Source organism: Haliotis asinina, chromosome 9 (genome assembly GCF_037392515.1).
Source record: "Haliotis asinina isolate JCU_RB_2024 chromosome 9, JCU_Hal_asi_v2, whole genome shotgun sequence".
Lineage (NCBI taxonomy): Eukaryota > Metazoa > Mollusca > Gastropoda > Lepetellida > Haliotidae > Haliotis > Haliotis asinina.
In genome coordinates, this window is record NC_090288.1 from 1,526,298 (window position 1) to 1,544,725 (window position 18,428).

The 18,428-nt window shown below is 40.4% G+C and overlaps 1 protein-coding gene across 2 annotated transcripts; it reads right to left on the reverse strand.

The window, feature by feature from the left end:
• Window positions 1-312: 312 nt before the first annotated feature.
• LOC137295699 (uncharacterized) lies at window positions 313-9,252 on the reverse strand. 2 transcript variants are annotated; one of them, XM_067827194.1, is made up of 2 exons: window positions 9,115-9,252; window positions 313-2,390 (listed from the first exon to the last, which is right to left on the reverse strand). In XM_067827194.1, the coding sequence occupies exon 2, from the start codon at window positions 2,381-2,383 to the stop codon at window positions 1,784-1,786; it is 600 nt and encodes a 199-aa protein (XP_067683295.1). In that variant the 5' UTR covers window positions 2,384-2,390; window positions 9,115-9,252; the 3' UTR covers window positions 313-1,783. The 2 variants fall into 2 exon arrangements, with proteins under 2 accessions (XP_067683295.1, XP_067683294.1); XM_067827193.1 differs by lacking the exon at window positions 9,115-9,252 and adding an exon at window positions 2,739-3,236.
• Window positions 9,253-18,428: the final 9,176 nt, after the last annotated feature.

Consider the following 18,428-nt stretch of genomic DNA (forward strand, 5'->3'; position numbering starts at 1 on the left):
GAACTATACAGTTGTTGGTCGAACTATACTAGATGAGCCCAGTGGTTACAGCGAAAGACTCGAACATGGGTACAAAGTTGGAAGCCCATTTCTGGTGTCAGGCGTCGTGATATTGCTGGAATATTGCTAAAATTAAACTCATTCACTCACTCGATCTGCAATAATTGTGTTAGAAGCATGTGTGGGAAAATGGCCAGCAATGGCAGATGGAGCTGCTGGTATCAAACCGAAACGACCGAGTTTCATTCAGACGATGACCTACTTTTCACCCGATCCGAATTTTCTCGTGTAAAAGTGAAAAGAGACACAATATGCAACTATGGTTATACTTCATTCCAAGAAAATGGTATTTACAAATTAACTATGTTTTAAAAAATAGCATTTCCATATTTTATACAAGGAGTAGGCATCAAGTCGTTAACTATTAAGACGTGACACACTGTAGTTGTTTGAAGTGGTCGTACAATGGCTCACAATTCATCTGGACCACTGGTTAGACCCGATTTGTGTTCTTTGTGCTTACTAAATGTATTTTGTAACGTACAGTGTGATTCACATATCAAATCCGCACCAGACTCCCAAACCTTTCTTTCAATATTTCCACGATTTCGGTTTATTAGACAAGCACGCCGCACGACGTGCTTGCAAGGATTAGAAGGTGCGTACTGTTGAAATGAAATGTAAGTGATTAGATGTATCAAATATTACTGATTAATACTGGTATCTCTAGCTAAATGAAATGGTCTCCAAATTCTGGACTGGTCATTGTTCTAATTTAAAAAATGCACAGTAGGGCAGAACCCAGCCAGCAGGAAACTGTGTAATCAGTGTTTTGACTGATGATTCTGAATCCAAGCAGTGTGACGTTAGCGTCCGTAGAAACATCATTTGGCACTACTACCCACGTCTCCAGCTAGATGTCTATTTATGGACAGTCCTCATAGAGGCCGCCGGCCGATCTGTAACGGTCCCACGCCAAGATTGAAGGATCCAAACCACAGGTTCCAGCCACCCACCCTGGTAGCACCAAACCTTGCAAAACAGGTGTATCCACAAAAGCAGTTCCATGACATTTGCGCGCCTCTACATCCGTGCACCAATTCTGACTCAAGAACATTCACCTCGACCTCCAGTAGTGTAGACTAAACGCGAGTGGAGAGGAACCTTCTTCACCAGCGAGTCACGGTTCTTTCTTCCCCAAACTATGAGTTTAGTAGTAGGCTCGATGACTAGTCACTGAATCCCAATTCCGTAGAACGATGTCCATGATGTTGATCACTGGACTGTCTGGTCCAGATTCGATCATTTACAGACGGTCGCCACGAAGCTGATTTTTTGCTGAGTGAGGCGTAAAACAACCAGCCTCATATGGTTCAGTAAAATCGTTGTCTGCAACAATGTCTTTACAGTCAAACGCCACTACCGGTTGTAGCTTCAACTAGAAACTAATATCTCCAACAATGTTGCAAATATTGATGTTTTATTGCCACGTATCCACTTCTTTATAAGAAGAGTATCAACCGTCTAGAAGTTATAGCGGGGAAGTATCTTTATCACAATGCATAAACTATCGAGATTCCACAGTAAGGTGTATGAGAATATTATAACAAATATACCCTATTCGGTAGGTTCACACTTGGTAATATTGCGTTAAATTGCTGGTGCCAGCACAGTCTATCAATTTCTCAGTGAAAAACAGCAAGTATCAATCCAACACACGGCAAAAAAAAAAAAAAAAAGAACTCACTACCTCACTCACTCACTCACTCACTCACTCGGGGGTCTACACGACGACAGTGGCATCCGTGACGTAGAAGCCATCGGGGCCCCTCTCGGACCCCATCCGACACAGTCTGACGGCATCAACATGCTCCTCACCAAAAACGACATCGGTGTCAGCGTTGTACACGGTGTTGGGGAAATGTGTTATCCCGGTCTTGTGGGTGAAAGATTTCGTCACTTTCGCTATTGTCATGTGAGGGCGGAACTCCCTGTCCAGCCAACAAATCCCTTGGGCGTCTAGAAACGAAACGATCACAGACCGGAGTACTGATAGCTCACGTGCATAGGCAACGTTACCGTACACGACAACGTCGCCAAACGTACCGATTCCTTTCACTTTTAACGTTGTCTTGTTTTGCATAGACCGGATGTTCTCCGCGGCACTGTTGAGAGCCTCCACCGCTGTATGGAGCTCGGTCTGTGTCTGAATAGAGAGATGGCACAGGCTGACGTGGAGATCATCCCTGGATGAACACACTGTCAAGTAGTTGGCATTTTCCTTAATCATTCTTTCCCGAACTCTGTCGAACGTCTTTTTGATTCCGTCGTCTGTGACACGAATGGCAACAAAGTAGTTGGGGCTGATAGTCCTGGAGGCCATCTCATATCTGAAACATGAAATTCTTTTTTTTCACAAAAAAAATTTTCTTTTTGTCTTTTCGCTAAATCGGTAACTACTCTTAATATGTTCATAATAATTATACTAGTTTGACTTTCCTGTGAAGATCCGAGTTGAATTGGTCTTCACCAACTTCTGCTGCCATTATTCAACCAACGGAATAGCTAGTCAGGTTCACTGGCGTCATTGGTGCATATCACCGTATCCCCACCGCCTAGATCGACACTCGTGATATCAATCATCTTATTTTCTAATCTAAAATTTACACACACCATGGGTGTAATGTATAAAGCCTCTAGTGGTGCCCTACGGCGGGAGTTTGATAAGGGTCACTTACTATACACGTCACCGACTGGTCAGATCAATCCACTTGGTTCTTGGAAGTCGGAGCAGTTCTACGTACTGTACTCGCACACTACCAAAAAGCAACTGAACATGGACAAACATACACTGGAGTACATAAACACTGCGGCTATAGTTTCCACCGAAGTCCGTGGCTGATCCTGAAACTGAAAGTAGACTTCTCCGTCTGTACTCCGACAAACCTGACAGCCTGGTTCCCTGGGTCTGTTGCGCTTGTGCTAACGCTCCCACACGCAACAGACCCAGGGAAGCAGGCTACCAAACTGATGGCAAGTGTCACGGGATACTCGTCAGCGCCTATAATTAGGGCGTTGTGTCATCACTTATTTGTCAATGTCACAGATGCCTGGTTGCATCATATATCCTATTGTCGTGTCGTGTCCTTCCTCATCTTAATGATGTTCCTTGTCGTGCTGAGGAAGTTGGCGACGTTTTTCCCAGAACACTACATCACAGTTGTGTAATATGTACTGATAATAACTGCTGATTAAACATTAGTGTCGAAACCACGTGACGGATGTGGGATATTTATGACCTGTAGGTTACACGACAAAGCAAATGAATTCGCAAAGGCTCTGCAGCTTACATAATTGTTTCATAAATATATATGCAGTGAGCCTGTGTTATCTGGAACACCCTTATGTCGACATACAGTTTTAGACAGATGTCAGAGAGTAGTGATAACTTCAGTAAGTATTTGTACTCGCATATAACCCAAATTACAGTTTGAGAGAGAAACAGGCTTTACATATTGTTCACATCAGGGGAATTGAACCCGGCTTTCTGAGTGACGAGCGAACACTTTTACCACTAGGCTATCCCAGCGCCCGCTGTATTAAGAACGCTAACGATAATTGTGTTCAAATATATGGTATAAAATATTTTGTCTGATATTAGTATGGTATATATTCCAAATGCCCCCAATACAACATTATAAGAAACCTTTTTTCATAAACATCACAGAAGGCCTGGCCGTCATATCGACAGGAACTTCATCTACCCTGTCAGTGAGTGAGTGGGTGAGTTTTACGCCGCTTTTAGCAATAGTCTAGCAATATCACGGCAGGAGATACCATCAATGGGCTTTACACATTGTGCCCAAGTAGGGAATTGAGCAAGTCTTCGGCGTGGCGAGCGACCACTTGACCCACGCGGCCAGGAACAACCGTCCTAATGTATTTCTCCATCATCAAATCTATGAAATGTGCTTCAAACTCGGGAGCTGACACCCTGACAATATACAGTTGTGGTCCGTGCCCTGAGTAAATGAGACTTCCTCACTCTGAAAAGTGAGGCCTGTGTAAAGCGAGACATTGCATAATTGAGACCCGGTGTGTAACTGGAATATCGTCCCAGACGCTTCAGTTTATGTAAGCAAACAGCCAAGGAAAATGATAATTTGGATGACTCGAACCAGATTTGTAATATGGGCGTCACCTTGTAGGTATATATAGACAGCACACACGGAGTCAAAACAATCCATAAACAGAAACCTCATTTCTCATCCATAAAATTTTATCCTTATCTGATTTCACCAACTTCTAAACATGCCTCTCTGTTGAGTAAACTGCAGTTATAGTCCTTCGTAAGGATTGTACGTACGCATTATTAGCTTTTACATTTATTGTTTTGGCGGTATGTAAAAGACAAAAACATAATTAACTCCCTTTATTTTTTTAACGGAAGTGATTGTGCATGTGCTTTTCATGCGTCAGTTTGAGGGCAGCCGTCAGCCGGTGTGGAGGGCCTCAACAAAACTTTTAAACTCAACGTGCATGCCACTGTCATTTAAGAGTAACAAGCAAGATGTCAACACTCTCAAAAACGTTATATACCGAAACCTCGCAGCAGGCCTTCAGCCTGCAACAGAAATACCCCTACACATTGATGTTTTGGCCGTTACACACCATGTAGATTACCGTGGTAGTCGTGGACACCTGCTGATAGCCGTGGACACCTGTCGATAGTCGTAGACACGTCGTCAGGTCCTTTGTCGGGGATATGAACAGTTTCACGCAGGTTCGCAGAATATCTACACCAGTCTCACTTCCAGGAATTAATGCGCTCAGGTATCAGCACCAGCGTTCTGGGAACTGAACTGCTGACACACATGCAGGGTCCTCAGTGTGTTTGGGCGGGCCTCTAACGATATGTCAATAATGACTTGGGTTCAACAGAGCTGCACTGTCAACACTCATAGATACAACCAAGATCATGTATATGTACTTTATTTGATTTGTCCCAATGAGACGGGGATAGACACGATACATCCATAGTGACATAACACATTCATCAAGACATGCACGCCGGTCGAGAAGAGTCAGTACTGATGCTCAGCACTTTCCTGAGAGAAATATCAAAATACAACGACATCAGAATCAATGTGAGAATTGTTTGTAGCAGATGCAGTTTTCATTGACAAATACGGCTCTCCCAACTCGGGTTGTGTCATTTACCAACTGTCGTATCATTTTCGTGTTGTAGTGTTCTTACCAATACACCAACCCTTTGTCAATGAATATATATGTTTGAAACAAACAAATAATTCATTTTAAATTGAAAAGGAGCCCCGGCGAGATGGGAGATTCAGAACTTGCCCAATCTAGCTGACTGGCCAGCTAATCCCGAGGGCGGGTGGGGGTTGGGGTGTTGGGGTGTTGGGGTGTTGGGGTGTTGGGGTGTAGCTGTAAACGTTCCATGTGCAACAAAGACACAAATAGATGCTCTAACCAGTCATCCTCCTAATATAAAGTCTAAATGTAAGTAGTTCTACTTTCAGCAGTAATGTCTGAACTTTTACCACAATGCGTGGATGTGTCACATTGTATCAACATGCTTTTTCTTCAGAATAAACATTAATCATAATGTCTCTCATTTGGATTATATTTTTATCCCTGCCCGTTCCCTGGGTCTAGGACTGTGGAAATGGAACCATGAATTGCGCCGCCCTGTTCACGGGGATGGGTCAGACAGGTTGCACCAAGCCCAGCGAATGAGTAATTCCGGGACTTGGGCACGACATTAAAATATACACTCACATTTATCATAATAAGTATCTGAGTGAGTTTGTGAGAACATGGGTGAGTCAGGTGGGATGTACGCTGTTCTCAGCAATATCACTGTAGCATCAGAGAAGGGGCTCTCAGTCTGTGTGTGGGGTGACGTGAGGTGTTCGTTGGGTTCGATCCCCTACATGGGTGCAATGTTTAAGCTCTGGTGCCCTGTTGTATACCACATACATACATAACCAGCATGTAACACCTACATATATTTGTGATCTAACACTTTCATAGAACCGTCACGTAACACCTACATATATTTGTGATCTAACACTTTCATAGAACCGTCACGTAACACCTACATATATTTGTGATCTAACACTTTCATAGAACCGTCACGTAACACCTACATATATTTGTGATCTAACACTTTCATAGAACCGTCACGTAACACCTACATATATTTGTGATCTAACACTTTCATAGAACCGTCACGTAACACCTACATATATTTGTGATCTAACACTTTCATAGAACCGTCACGTAACACCTACATATATTTGTGATCTAACACTTCCATAGAACCGTCACGTAACACCTACATATAGCGGTAACATAACACCTTCATATAGCCAGCATATAACATTTACATATATTGTGAGTGAGTGAGTTTAGATTTACGCCGTGCACAACATTATTCCAGCTATACGGAAATAATCAAATTTGGACGAGACAATCCAGGGATGAACAACATGAACATCAATGTGTCAACGAAGCAACTTAACCTGACCACCCGATCCCGGTTACTGAGGATCAATTCTAACCCGGATCTTCGCGAGCGCCTCCATATAGCTATCATAAAACACCTACAAGTAACCAAATATAGCACCTATGTATAAACATCCCATAACACCTACATATAAACATCTTATAACACCTACATATAACCGGGGGGACTGGGCCGCCTCGTGGTTAAAGGTTGGTTCGTCACACTGCATTCCGATCTCTCCAGGGTAAACGCTCCGATAGCTCTCCACTACATACACAGTGGAGAGTCATCTGAACGTTTACCCTGGAGAGATCGAGGATGGTCACACTGAAACACTGGGTACGATTCCCCACATGGGTACAATGTGTGACGGCCATTTCTGGCGTCCCCTGCCGTGATATTACTGGAATAATCTAAAAGCGGCGTTAAACCATTCTCACTCACTCACTATATATATAACACATAGAGCCAGCAACGTGTTACAGCGTTATACACGTAATGTACCCGAGCCACTTCAGCGACGCCCTGTCAACAGTGTACACTGACCATGAGATAAGGGAAGTTATGATAAGACGGCAGTCCGTTCCTGGAAAGTTCAACAACCAATACGCTTCTCTTTCACAAGTGGTTATACAACTCCCAACATGGCGGCGTATGAAGCACGCCTGCACTGGCAAACTCATACATGTTACTCCCATGAAACATATACCACATAGTGTGTAGGTATACACCATCTCCTGGACGTAACAGCTCCGAACCAATAGTCCTGAAATACTGCCAAACAACATAAACTGAATAAAACAAATACCTAAGCGCACAGTACACCCATGTACTGTATACACAGCCTTATATGTAATATGGCACTGTTAGATTCGGAATTTGTCGGGAACAGAAAAATGTACCCTCTTGCCCAGGGGTAGTGCCTTGTTTGGTTGTCGTAACACGGGTTACTAAGCGACACACTCGGTGTACACCCTTAAGAACTACAGCGGAGTCCACTCACCAGACAATCAGGTCATGAATTACATATTTTAACGGCATGCCTGCCAGCTCGGGTATATGTTAATGTGAGTCTACTGATGAGTGTTGTGGGGTACAGATTAGTCGCGAGATGACTAACTTAAGACATTGCGGGATTACTGACCAAATGACCGAGGGACGGACTGCGTTCCAAAATGTCTGACGACAAACCGTGACCTTGAACCTTGGGGTGTTAAACCTGGGATAATCAACAGCGCCTTCTATTCTCCCTAGTTAAACTGACACGGAAAGTACACGGGAACACCCTGACGTTTACCTGCATGACGGGTATTGGGATATTCGTTGTCAATGGCATGTTGTATCAGGGATACTCTATAACATATAGGCTCCCTGGTTGTATTAAACATTCTCTTGTTGTTCAGCATATCTGACCTCTATATAAAATATTCGATAACACCACCTGGCTACAACGTATTGGATTTGTCTGGTTTCTGGATTCCTCCCAAGAAGGCGAAATGTGAAAAGACTCCATGCTGCATTACAGCATGAAGATTTCCTTGTTTCACAGTGAAGATCATCTCCTTCCAGTTTGGGTCATCAGCAGAAGTCCCACACATATGCACTCACATCCTAACCGCATTGTCACGAGACAAGGTCATGAGGAGGTTAGAAAACCATCCGTGATTATATTAACCTCTGTTTTGAAGAGACAATGCTTGCTGTTCCAATAGTGGTCTCGGCATGACTCTTGTCCTGCACATACTTCATCATTATGACATGCTAAGGGCGGGGCTTGTGTCTGTATGTTTTCCGTGGAATATGCACGTACCTGATGTATCTGCTAACTCATGTATCACCTTTCCAGGTTACTCGTTAACAGACACGGCGTAATTCACAGCACGCATGAAATATCATCTATAAATTGACTTGAATCAAGGGTACGCGTTTGAGAGGGTCACACCGCGCCTCTCCCCATTACTTAGGCCTGGGCCAGGTCGCTTGCAGCTATGGTAGACGAACGTTCTATATTTTGTAAATATATATTGACTGGATGGAGCAAATCGGAAAGCAACGATATTATCCACTCTTTGTTATAGGGCGCGAAACTGCAGATTAGATCTACTGTACCGATGTTAGTAGAGTGACAACGTACCGCATGCATGCCGCTTAAAATCTGGCGCCTGTACTCACCACGGCAGCATGCCAACTCAACCATCGATCATCGACCGTTCCCAGGGACGTTTCTATTTTCATTGTAGTAACAACATTGAGACAGGTACATGTATCAACAGACAATTTGCTACTGAGTACACCTCTCAGTCAAAATGAAGGAGAAATGTATTTCTTTTTAAATCACAAGGTTACAAGATTGGCATCACACTCTGCATTGAGTATTATGACGGGGGTGTCTCTGAGTGCGACATCGGATCACGTGACTGCACTGTCCTCAGCATCAGGCTCGAGTTTGAATCCGAAACTGCATCAAGAATTACTACACTGCATCACATACAACTATGGCCTCTGCTCCTAAACTAGCTATGGTCTCGAAAAAATAAAACAATCGAAAGTGCCACCCAGATGAAAATAACAATTTGGCCTACCTGACAAATGGTAACTCCGTGAAGATATAGCTCTACTTTCTGTGAATATTATCCTCAGCTGTCACATGCCACCGATACATTTCAAACACTTAATAAGCAGGTGTGTTGTCACTTCCTGGAGACAAACGCTTCGACTGTCAGGAACAGATAACTCTAAACCATGTTTCACGTATCTATGACTTACACTGACGATTTTATAAACGCTTTAGTTAAAGGGGCACTGATGCGGAGCGAATAGTGTTTCTCGCCAACGGTCTAATTACGGAACCAAACTGCAAATTGGTCAGCGCCGGCTCCTTCAACCGTGACGGACAAAGGAACTGGGCTCCTGTTCATATTAGCAGAATTTCTTCACCCAAAAGAGTCAGGATGCCCATTATATGCCATTATTTAAAAATATCCATGGTATTCCTTGTCTGATCGTAACAAAATATCCCAGCAGTGTAGTTTTTTTCGGATGCTTGGATGGTATAGTTACTCAATTTGATCCTATTTCTGTCTTTAACCTCGATATTTAATCATGTTACATGAAAATATGATGCTTGGATGGTATAGTTAGTCAATTTTATCCTATTTCTCTGTTTTTAACCTCGATATTCAATCATGTTACATGAAAATATGATGTCTACAGGCACGTAGCAAGCCATTTGTTTCAGTACGGAAGATTGCAAAGCTTTATATTTAAGTAATTTTGAGTGTTGGTTCAGCTGTGATAGCAACTATCATACGTACATTTTGGTAGCTATGGTAGCTACAATGGTTTATTATTTATGATAATAAAAACACATAGTTGATTTATTTGAATTTGTAAACAATAAACGATGACTTTGCCTTTGGTAGAGAAATCTGAAAATTTTCTTACGTAAATAAAAAAACCCTTATTTCACCTATTTACCCAAGTACACAGCAAATGTCTGTATGTATTCCTTATGTAACGAAATTCCGTTGGTATCCTCAAAACACTTTCGGCCCATAAGTGTTTTCAGGCTGCATGCGACACAGAGATTACATCTTCCTTGCTGTAACTCGCGTTTGATGGTGTAAACCTACACGTGTTATTTGTCATCATTCTCTGGATGGTCAATTAATGAATTCATAACAGGTATAATAAGTAGTAACACCACTCAGGTTACTCAACAAAGGTTCCCATTTGGCATTTCTCCTGTCTGGAGTAAATACTCAACATTATAAATTAAGGTCTGTAACGGCAAATTTATTGTATGTTATGTAATATGTGTATGTAAGTGATGCAAGAGGGTTTATCAGCTGAGTTACAAAAACAAACATCGATCAAAAGATTAACCGATAACACACTGATTGATTAATTACTTTTGTCAAAAGGCAGTGTGTGTAGATGACTACACCCTGTCGTAAAGTGCGATTGTAAAAACAACATCCTCCCTTCAAAGAATTAACCACCCTTGCGTTGATTGATTGATTGCTCTTTATTGGTTAACTAAATTACTTAGAATAGCGGACATCATACAATTAGTTGCCAGGTGTGCTATCTTGGGTGACCAGTGAGAGGTTTATCAGGTTTTCACCAACGAATGACGTGAAACGATGTGTTGCTTTAGACAGTTGTGTAAGACACGCGACACAGAGCAGGATTATTTACCAACTGCAGATGAATGGAATACGATTTCTTTTACGTGGATATTGACGGATACGTTCCTGAACAAGGTAGTAGCCTGACATTGTTGCTATAAAATTAGTCTGTTTTACATTCATTATTTGCATTTTGTTTTAATTTATTTGTTGTAGCATTCAGCAGAATCTGTATGACAGAAAACACACACTAGATCGCGTATGTGTGTGAAATAGGATCCACATTGGCAATCTACACAATGTATAAATGTTGCTGTTATGTTAGAAATTTACTATGAGTATAAGCAGATCGTGTGTTCTTTTATTAATTTTCAGAATCATACAAATATGACAATAAACTAATTAGGGTTTAATATAGAGATGTACATTGGCTTCGTTATTTTTCCGTCCTAAAAGTTTTTTTTACCATTTCTACCACTGGCAGATGATTAACCTTCAAAGTGTTTCATTTGTTTTCATCATACATTTGTAATGAAGTAAAAAGGTTGGCTAGGTTGATCTGTCTATAATTAAACTATCAACTGCGCTTACGGAATGCGCAGCAGAGGTCACGAACCAGTCACGAATTCTGGGATATCATCCGGGTACTCACGGGAGAAAAACAATAACAAAAGTTTACACCAGTCCACGCAAATTGCTCCGCATCAGTGCCCCTTTAATTTTCGTTTGAAACTGTTCAAATCATTATAATCAGAACTCCAGAAAAGTCGAGTAATTGCGTATTTTTTACTCAATAAAAATCACACTTGCACAATCAATTAAACATCTGGGAGTAAAAACTACAAAAATCACGGAAAACAGTATAGGTCTGTAATACCAGGTGACTTGCGTACTTTTTACACAATTATAGTCTGGTTCATAATTATTGAGAATTTTTCTTCTTACTTTGAGCTATCCTAACACCTCAACTGATTCACTGATACTTAAAACTAAGTAATGGTATAAGGGAGGTAACTCATCTTGACCTACTGAGTATAGTACAATTAGAGTTACCTCCCCTGAATTTGTAGCAGACGTCATTTTCCTCAGCACTGTCAACAATGTCTGCTGAGGATAAAAGAAGGTTGATTTTTGAGTTGTGTAATCAAGGAATTGATGATGTAAATACATTGGCAGAGAGAACAGGAACTCCTCTTTCTACTGTGTATAGGATTAGGAAGAATTTTAAAGAGGGAAAGGATTTGGGGCACCAGAAAGGAGCAGGGAGACCCAGAAAATTGGACTTCTCAGATCGCGTCCGGCTGGGAATTTTAGCGTCTAAAAAGCAAAGGGCAAGCATCTCCAACATCAGGTATGAAATGATAGAAAGGGGATCAACAGTTGTATCAAAATCTACAGTTAGAAGAAATTTGATTGATCTTGGATGGGAGAAAAAGACTGGAATTCCTTCTCCTCTCATGAAACAAGAACATAAAGACAGGCGTGTTGAGTGGTGTTTGGCACATGAAAACTTTGACTGGGAAAATGTGATTTTTACTGATGAAAGCTCAATATGGGTATATCCCAATAATGTGAAAATATGGACAAAGTCTGCGTCAGCACCGTTGTATCGACGACCTAAATACAGCCCAAAGTTTCATGTATGGGGAGGGATATCCTTATTAGGAACGACCCCGCTGTGTGTGTTTGAGGGAAATCTGACAAGTCAACGCTACACTAACATATTAGATAATTTTCTCCTTCCATGTGCACGTGTTTTATGGAAATGACTGGATTTTGCAGCAAGATAATGATCCTAAACACACCGCAAAACATGCCAAGCGGTGGTTTCAGGAGAAAAATGTGACTGCATTACCATTTCCTGCATATAGTCCTGACTTAAATCCCATTGAGAACATTTGGGGGATGATGAAGGAATGTGTGAATCAAAAGGGGTTGACAAAAATTGAAGACATGAAGAGAGAAGTGGTCCGATACTGGGACAGCATAACTCACGAGACACTAACCTCTCTGATAGGAAGTATGCCTACCCGTCTTAGACTGTGCCGTGAAGCTCAAGGAGACTTGATAAAATATTAAATTGTTACCTACACAACATGAAAAGGTCAGTTCACTTTCACAATACATTCAATTTTATCTGATTTGTTCTAGTTTAATAATATGAAATGCTTTAGCTATTCTCAATAATTTTGAACCATACTGTACCTAAACTGACCTGCAGTTGATAATTCCTCCTGTCGCCCGAACTCAACAACAACGTTAGCAAATGTTAAGCAATGCCTATGTGCACATATGCTATAACAGCCAAAGCCACTGTTCGGAGTTAACTACTGTAGTTATGTCTCGTACATGCTGAGTGTTTAAAAATAGCTTCCAACTATTTGACAATAATAGAGTTATTAAGAACGTAAGTCTTTTGAGAATAATTTATTTTCAAGTACTTAAAACAGCTTCTTACACAAAAGGGGTAAAAAACCCTGTGTAAAAGCACTCAATTCTTTAAACTAGCAGGAGTATGCAAAATGCTAGTTACTCCTCAAAAAGTGCCACTATTCATACATAAACAGACATGGGTGTAAATATTGCTTGAAAAATTATCTGGAGCCCTGTCATAATTGTTAAAAATATATATTCTGACGTGAAATTAAATGTATATGTCTTTGAAGACAGAAGGGCACTTAATTACTTCATGCCATTTGTATAACAAGTTGAGATTTATAAACCACATTTGGGAATAAAAGGTGAACAGTTGGTTAAAAAAGAAGAAAAGTTGAGAAACTAGTTTTTATCAAGTATCAGAAGAAGTAATTTATGAAACATAGACTAATTTAAGAAAAATGATCAGGTTTTGTTCAGAGAGGAATAATCATTTTCTTCTGATGTAAGTGGCATATTCATCTAAAGTATTGAGATTTCTAAATTCAAAGTTGTATCTCTTTGGTGCACCAGAAACCTGAATGTTCACATCTGGCTGTGACTTGACTATGTTTTTCAGTTTGTCAACCCCATACTTATCCACCCGAATTACATGAGGGAGGCAAACAACCAAGGCCTGCATAACTTCAGGCTTTCTTTCAACACAAAGCAGCCCTGGATGATATCACTGGAGTACTGTTGAACTAAGTATGTATACAGACAAGGAGTGAGCCGACATGGTTGTGGTCCCAGAAACTGTAATCGTATGGTCCACCCTCAAGCTTTCAAAGATGACAACAACAGTACCTCCACAGTTGTCTTTAAAAACAGAAGTCAATAAAGTGCACGTTGACAAACAGAATATATTGTTCAATCAAAATCTCCATGGTTGAACAATTTTGACTTAGTTGTATACAGTCTTCGAAATAACCACTAGCTCAGAAGCCCAATGCTAGTTAAAACTTCCACAGGCTAGCAAAAATAGAATCATGGTAGCCTGGTTCGCTAGTGAAAATTTTCAGTCTGTGTAAAACTCTCTTCATGGCCTTTCTTCATCAACATTTCCTAATTCTTTAGTATTTTTTGTTTTGTTTTCAAGCCGACAATTCTGAGCTTATTGAAACTACATACAAGTCTGAAATCCTTACCCATTTCTAAGACGTGTCATGATAAGAAGTGACTACACTAAGAAATAAACACCAGTCAAAATACCCCACGCATCCTTCATCATTTGCAAATGGTGCGATGGTGTCATTTCCCTCCTGATTGACTGAGAGAGAGCATTCTGGACTGTCGCTGTCCTAGCAGTTATAAACCTGAAATTTGAGCTGAGTCATCTGGTCCTGATAATTTGTGTAAATGTTGATGTTTAACACTAAACTTTATAACAGAAATAATAAATGACTACTTTTGAGAGTTTTGTAGCTTTATTTGGTTTGGCTAGTAAATTTTCATTCAGGCTAGTAAGTTTTAAAACATCATAGCCTGGTTTGCTAGTGATCCTGAAAAATTATTTCATGCATAACAATCTCCAGCTGACAATTATGTATAAGTTCCAGACATCTGATTGTCCATCTTGCCCCACCATACAACTTGCATGAGGCATATACTACACCCCTCTCAGCAGGTAATCAATGTCTGTACAAAGGCCTTGCTTGAATTTACAAAATCACAGTTACTATGAATATTAACATATTTCCACAGTTTATTGCCAAGGGGACTTATTGTAAAACTACAACAGATGAAGTAAGCTGGTTTGTACACACAGTCAGGACACATGGCAACAGGAGGCGGATACAGATAGCACTGGTAGAACAATATAAGCTGCACACTTCACTCCAGGGTAATACTGTCTGATGAATGCTTCTTTGAAGCAATGTCTTTATCACACCACCATGGTAAATGTAGAAAATATAATACTTTATTCGAGAGATCACTACCAAGACATGAAAAAAAAATAGTGTCTCCCTCTAAACAGGTTTTTATAAATCAGTGAAATATACGCTGACAAGCTTAAACCGGCCATAAAAAATGATTAATTATGTTTGAATGTGCAAATGATTCAATGTATAAAATAGTTTAAAGAAATTGGTGAAAGTTGGTGAAAAAAACAAAATTGAAGTGTTATACATGATAGTAAGATAACAGGACAACACTGAGCTCCTCACTCCTGGAGGAAGGGATCATGGTGAAAAAAATAAAATTGAAGTGTTATACATGATAGTAAGATAACAGGACAACACTGAGCTCCTCACTCCTGTAGGAAGGGATCATGGTGAAAAAAACAAAATTGAAGTGTTATACATGATAGTAAGATAACAGGACAACACTGAGCTCCTCACTCCTGTAGGAAGGGATCATGGTGAAAAAAACAAAATTGAAGTGTTATACATGATAGTAAGATAACAGGACAACACTGAGCTCCTCACTCCTGTAGGAAGGGATCATGGTGAAAAAAACAAAATTGAAGTGTTATACATGATAGTAAGATAACAGGACAACACTGAGCTCCTCACTCCTGGAGGAAGGGATCATGGTGAAAAAAACAAAATTGAAGTGTTATACATGATAGTAAGATAACAGGACAACACTGAGCTCCTCACTCCTGTAGGAAGGGATCATGGTGAAAAAAACAAAATTGAAGTGTTATACATGATAGTAAGATAACAGGACAACACTGAGCTCCTCACTCCTGGAGGAAGGGATCATGGTGAAAAAAACAAAATTGAAGTGTTATACATGATAGTAAGATAACAGGACAACAATGAGCTCCTCACTCCTGTAGGAAGGGATCATGGTGAAAAAAACAAAATTGAAGTGTTATACATGATAGTAAGATAACAGGACAACACTGAGCTCCTCACTCCTGGAGGAAGGGATCATGGTGAAAAAAACAAAATTGAAGTGTTATACATGATAGTAAGATAACAGGACAACACTGAGCTCCTCACTCCTGTAGGAAGGGATCATGGTGAAAAAAACAAAATTGAAGTGTTATACATGATAGTAAGATAACAGGACAACACTGAGCTCCTCACTCCTGTAGGAAGGGATCATGGTGAAAAAAACAAAATTGAAGTGTTATACATGATAGTAAGATAACAGGACAACACTGAGCTCCTCACTCCTGGAGGAAGGGATCATGGTGAAAAAAACAAAATTGAAGTGTTATACATGATAGTAAGATAACAGGACAACACTGAGCTCCTCACTCCTGTAGGAAGGGATCATGGTGAAAAAAACAAAATTGAAGTGTTATACATGATAGTAAGATAACAGGACAACACTGAGCTCCTCACTCCTGGAGGAAGGGATCATGGTGAAAAAAACAAAATTGAAGTGTTATACATGATAGTAAGATAACAGGACAACACTGAGCTCCTCACTCCTGGAGGAAGGGATCATGGTGAAAAAAACAAAATTGAAGTGTTATACATGATAGTAAGATAACAGGACAACACTGAGCTCCTCACTCCTGGAGGAAGGGATCATGGTGAAAAAAACAAAATTGAAGTGTTATACATGATAGTAAGATAACAGGACAACACTGAGCTCCTCACTCCTGGAGGAAGGGATCATGGTGAAAAAAACAAAATTGAAGTGTTATACATGATAGTAAGATAACAGGACAACACTGAGCTCCTCACTCCTGGAGGAAGGGATCATGGTGAAAAAAACAAAATTGAAGTGTTATACATGATAGTAAGATAACAGGACAACACTGAGCTCCTCACTCCTGGAGGAAGGGATCATGGTGAAAAAAACAAAATTGAAGTGTTATACATGATAGTAAGATAACAGGACAACACTGAGCTCCTCACTCCTGGAGGAAGGGATCATGGTGAAAAAAACAAAATTGAAGTGTTATACATGATAGTAAGATAACAGGACAACACTGAGCTCCTCACTCCTGGAGGAAGGGATCATGGTGAAAAAAACAAAATTGAAGTGTTATACATGATAGTAAGATAACAGGACAACACTGAGCTCCTCACTCCTGGAGGAAGGGATCATGGTGAAAAAAACAAAATTGAAGTGTTATACATGATAGTAAGATAACAGGACAACACTGAGCTCCTCACTCCTGGAGGAAGGGATCATGGTGAAAAAAACAAAATTGAAGTGTTATACATGATAGTAAGATAACAGGACAACACTGAGCTCCTCACTCCTGGAGGAAGGGATCATGGTGAAAAAAACAAAATTGAAGTGTTATACATGATAGTAAGATAACAGGACAACACTGAGCTCCTCACTCCTGGAGGAAGGGATCATGGTGAAAAAAACAAAATTGAAGTGTTATACATGATAGTAAGATAACAGGACAACACTGAGCTCCTCACTCCTGGAGGAAGGGATCATGGTGAAAAAAACAAAATTGAAGTGTTATACATGATAGTAAGATAACAGGACAACACTGAGCTCCTCACTCCTGGAGGAAGGGATCATGGTGAAAAAAACAAAATTGAAGTGTTATACATGATAGTAAGATAACAGGACAACACTGAGCTCCTCACTCCTGGAGGAAGGGATCATGGTGAAAAAAACAAAATTGAAGTGTTATACATGATAGTAAGATAACAGGACAACACTGAGCTCCTCACTCCTGGAGGAAGGGATCATGGTGAAAAAAACAAAATTGAAGTGTTATACATGATAGTAAGATAACAGGACAACACTGAGCTCCTCACTCCTGGAGGAAGGGATCATGGTGAAAAAAACAAAATTGAAGTGTTATACATGATAGTAAGATAACAGGACAACACTGAGCTCCTCACTCCTGGAGGAAGGGATCATGGTGAAAAAAACAAAATTGAAGTGTTATACATGATAGTAAGATAACAGGACAACACTGAGCTCCTCACTCCTGGAGGAAGGGATCATGGTGAAAAAAACAAAATTGAAGTGTTATACATGATAGTAAGATAACAGGACAACACTGAGCTCCTCACTCCTGGAGGAAGGGATCATGGTGAAAAAAACAAAATTGAAGTGTTATACATGATAGTAAGATAACAGGACAACACTGAGCTCCTCACTCCTGGAGGAAGGGATCATGGTGAAAAAAACAAAATTGAAGTGTTATACATGATAGTAAGATAACAGGACAACACTGAGCTCCTCACTCCTGGAGGAAGGGATCATGGTGAAAAAAACAAAATTGAAGTGTTATACATGATAGTAAGATAACAGGACAACACTGAGCTCCTCACTCCTGGAGGAAGGGATCATGGTGAAAAAAACAAAATTGAAGTGTTATACATGATAGTAAGATAACAGGACAACACTGAGCTCCTCACTCCTGGAGGAAGGGATCATGGTGAAAAAAACAAAATTGAAGTGTTATACAT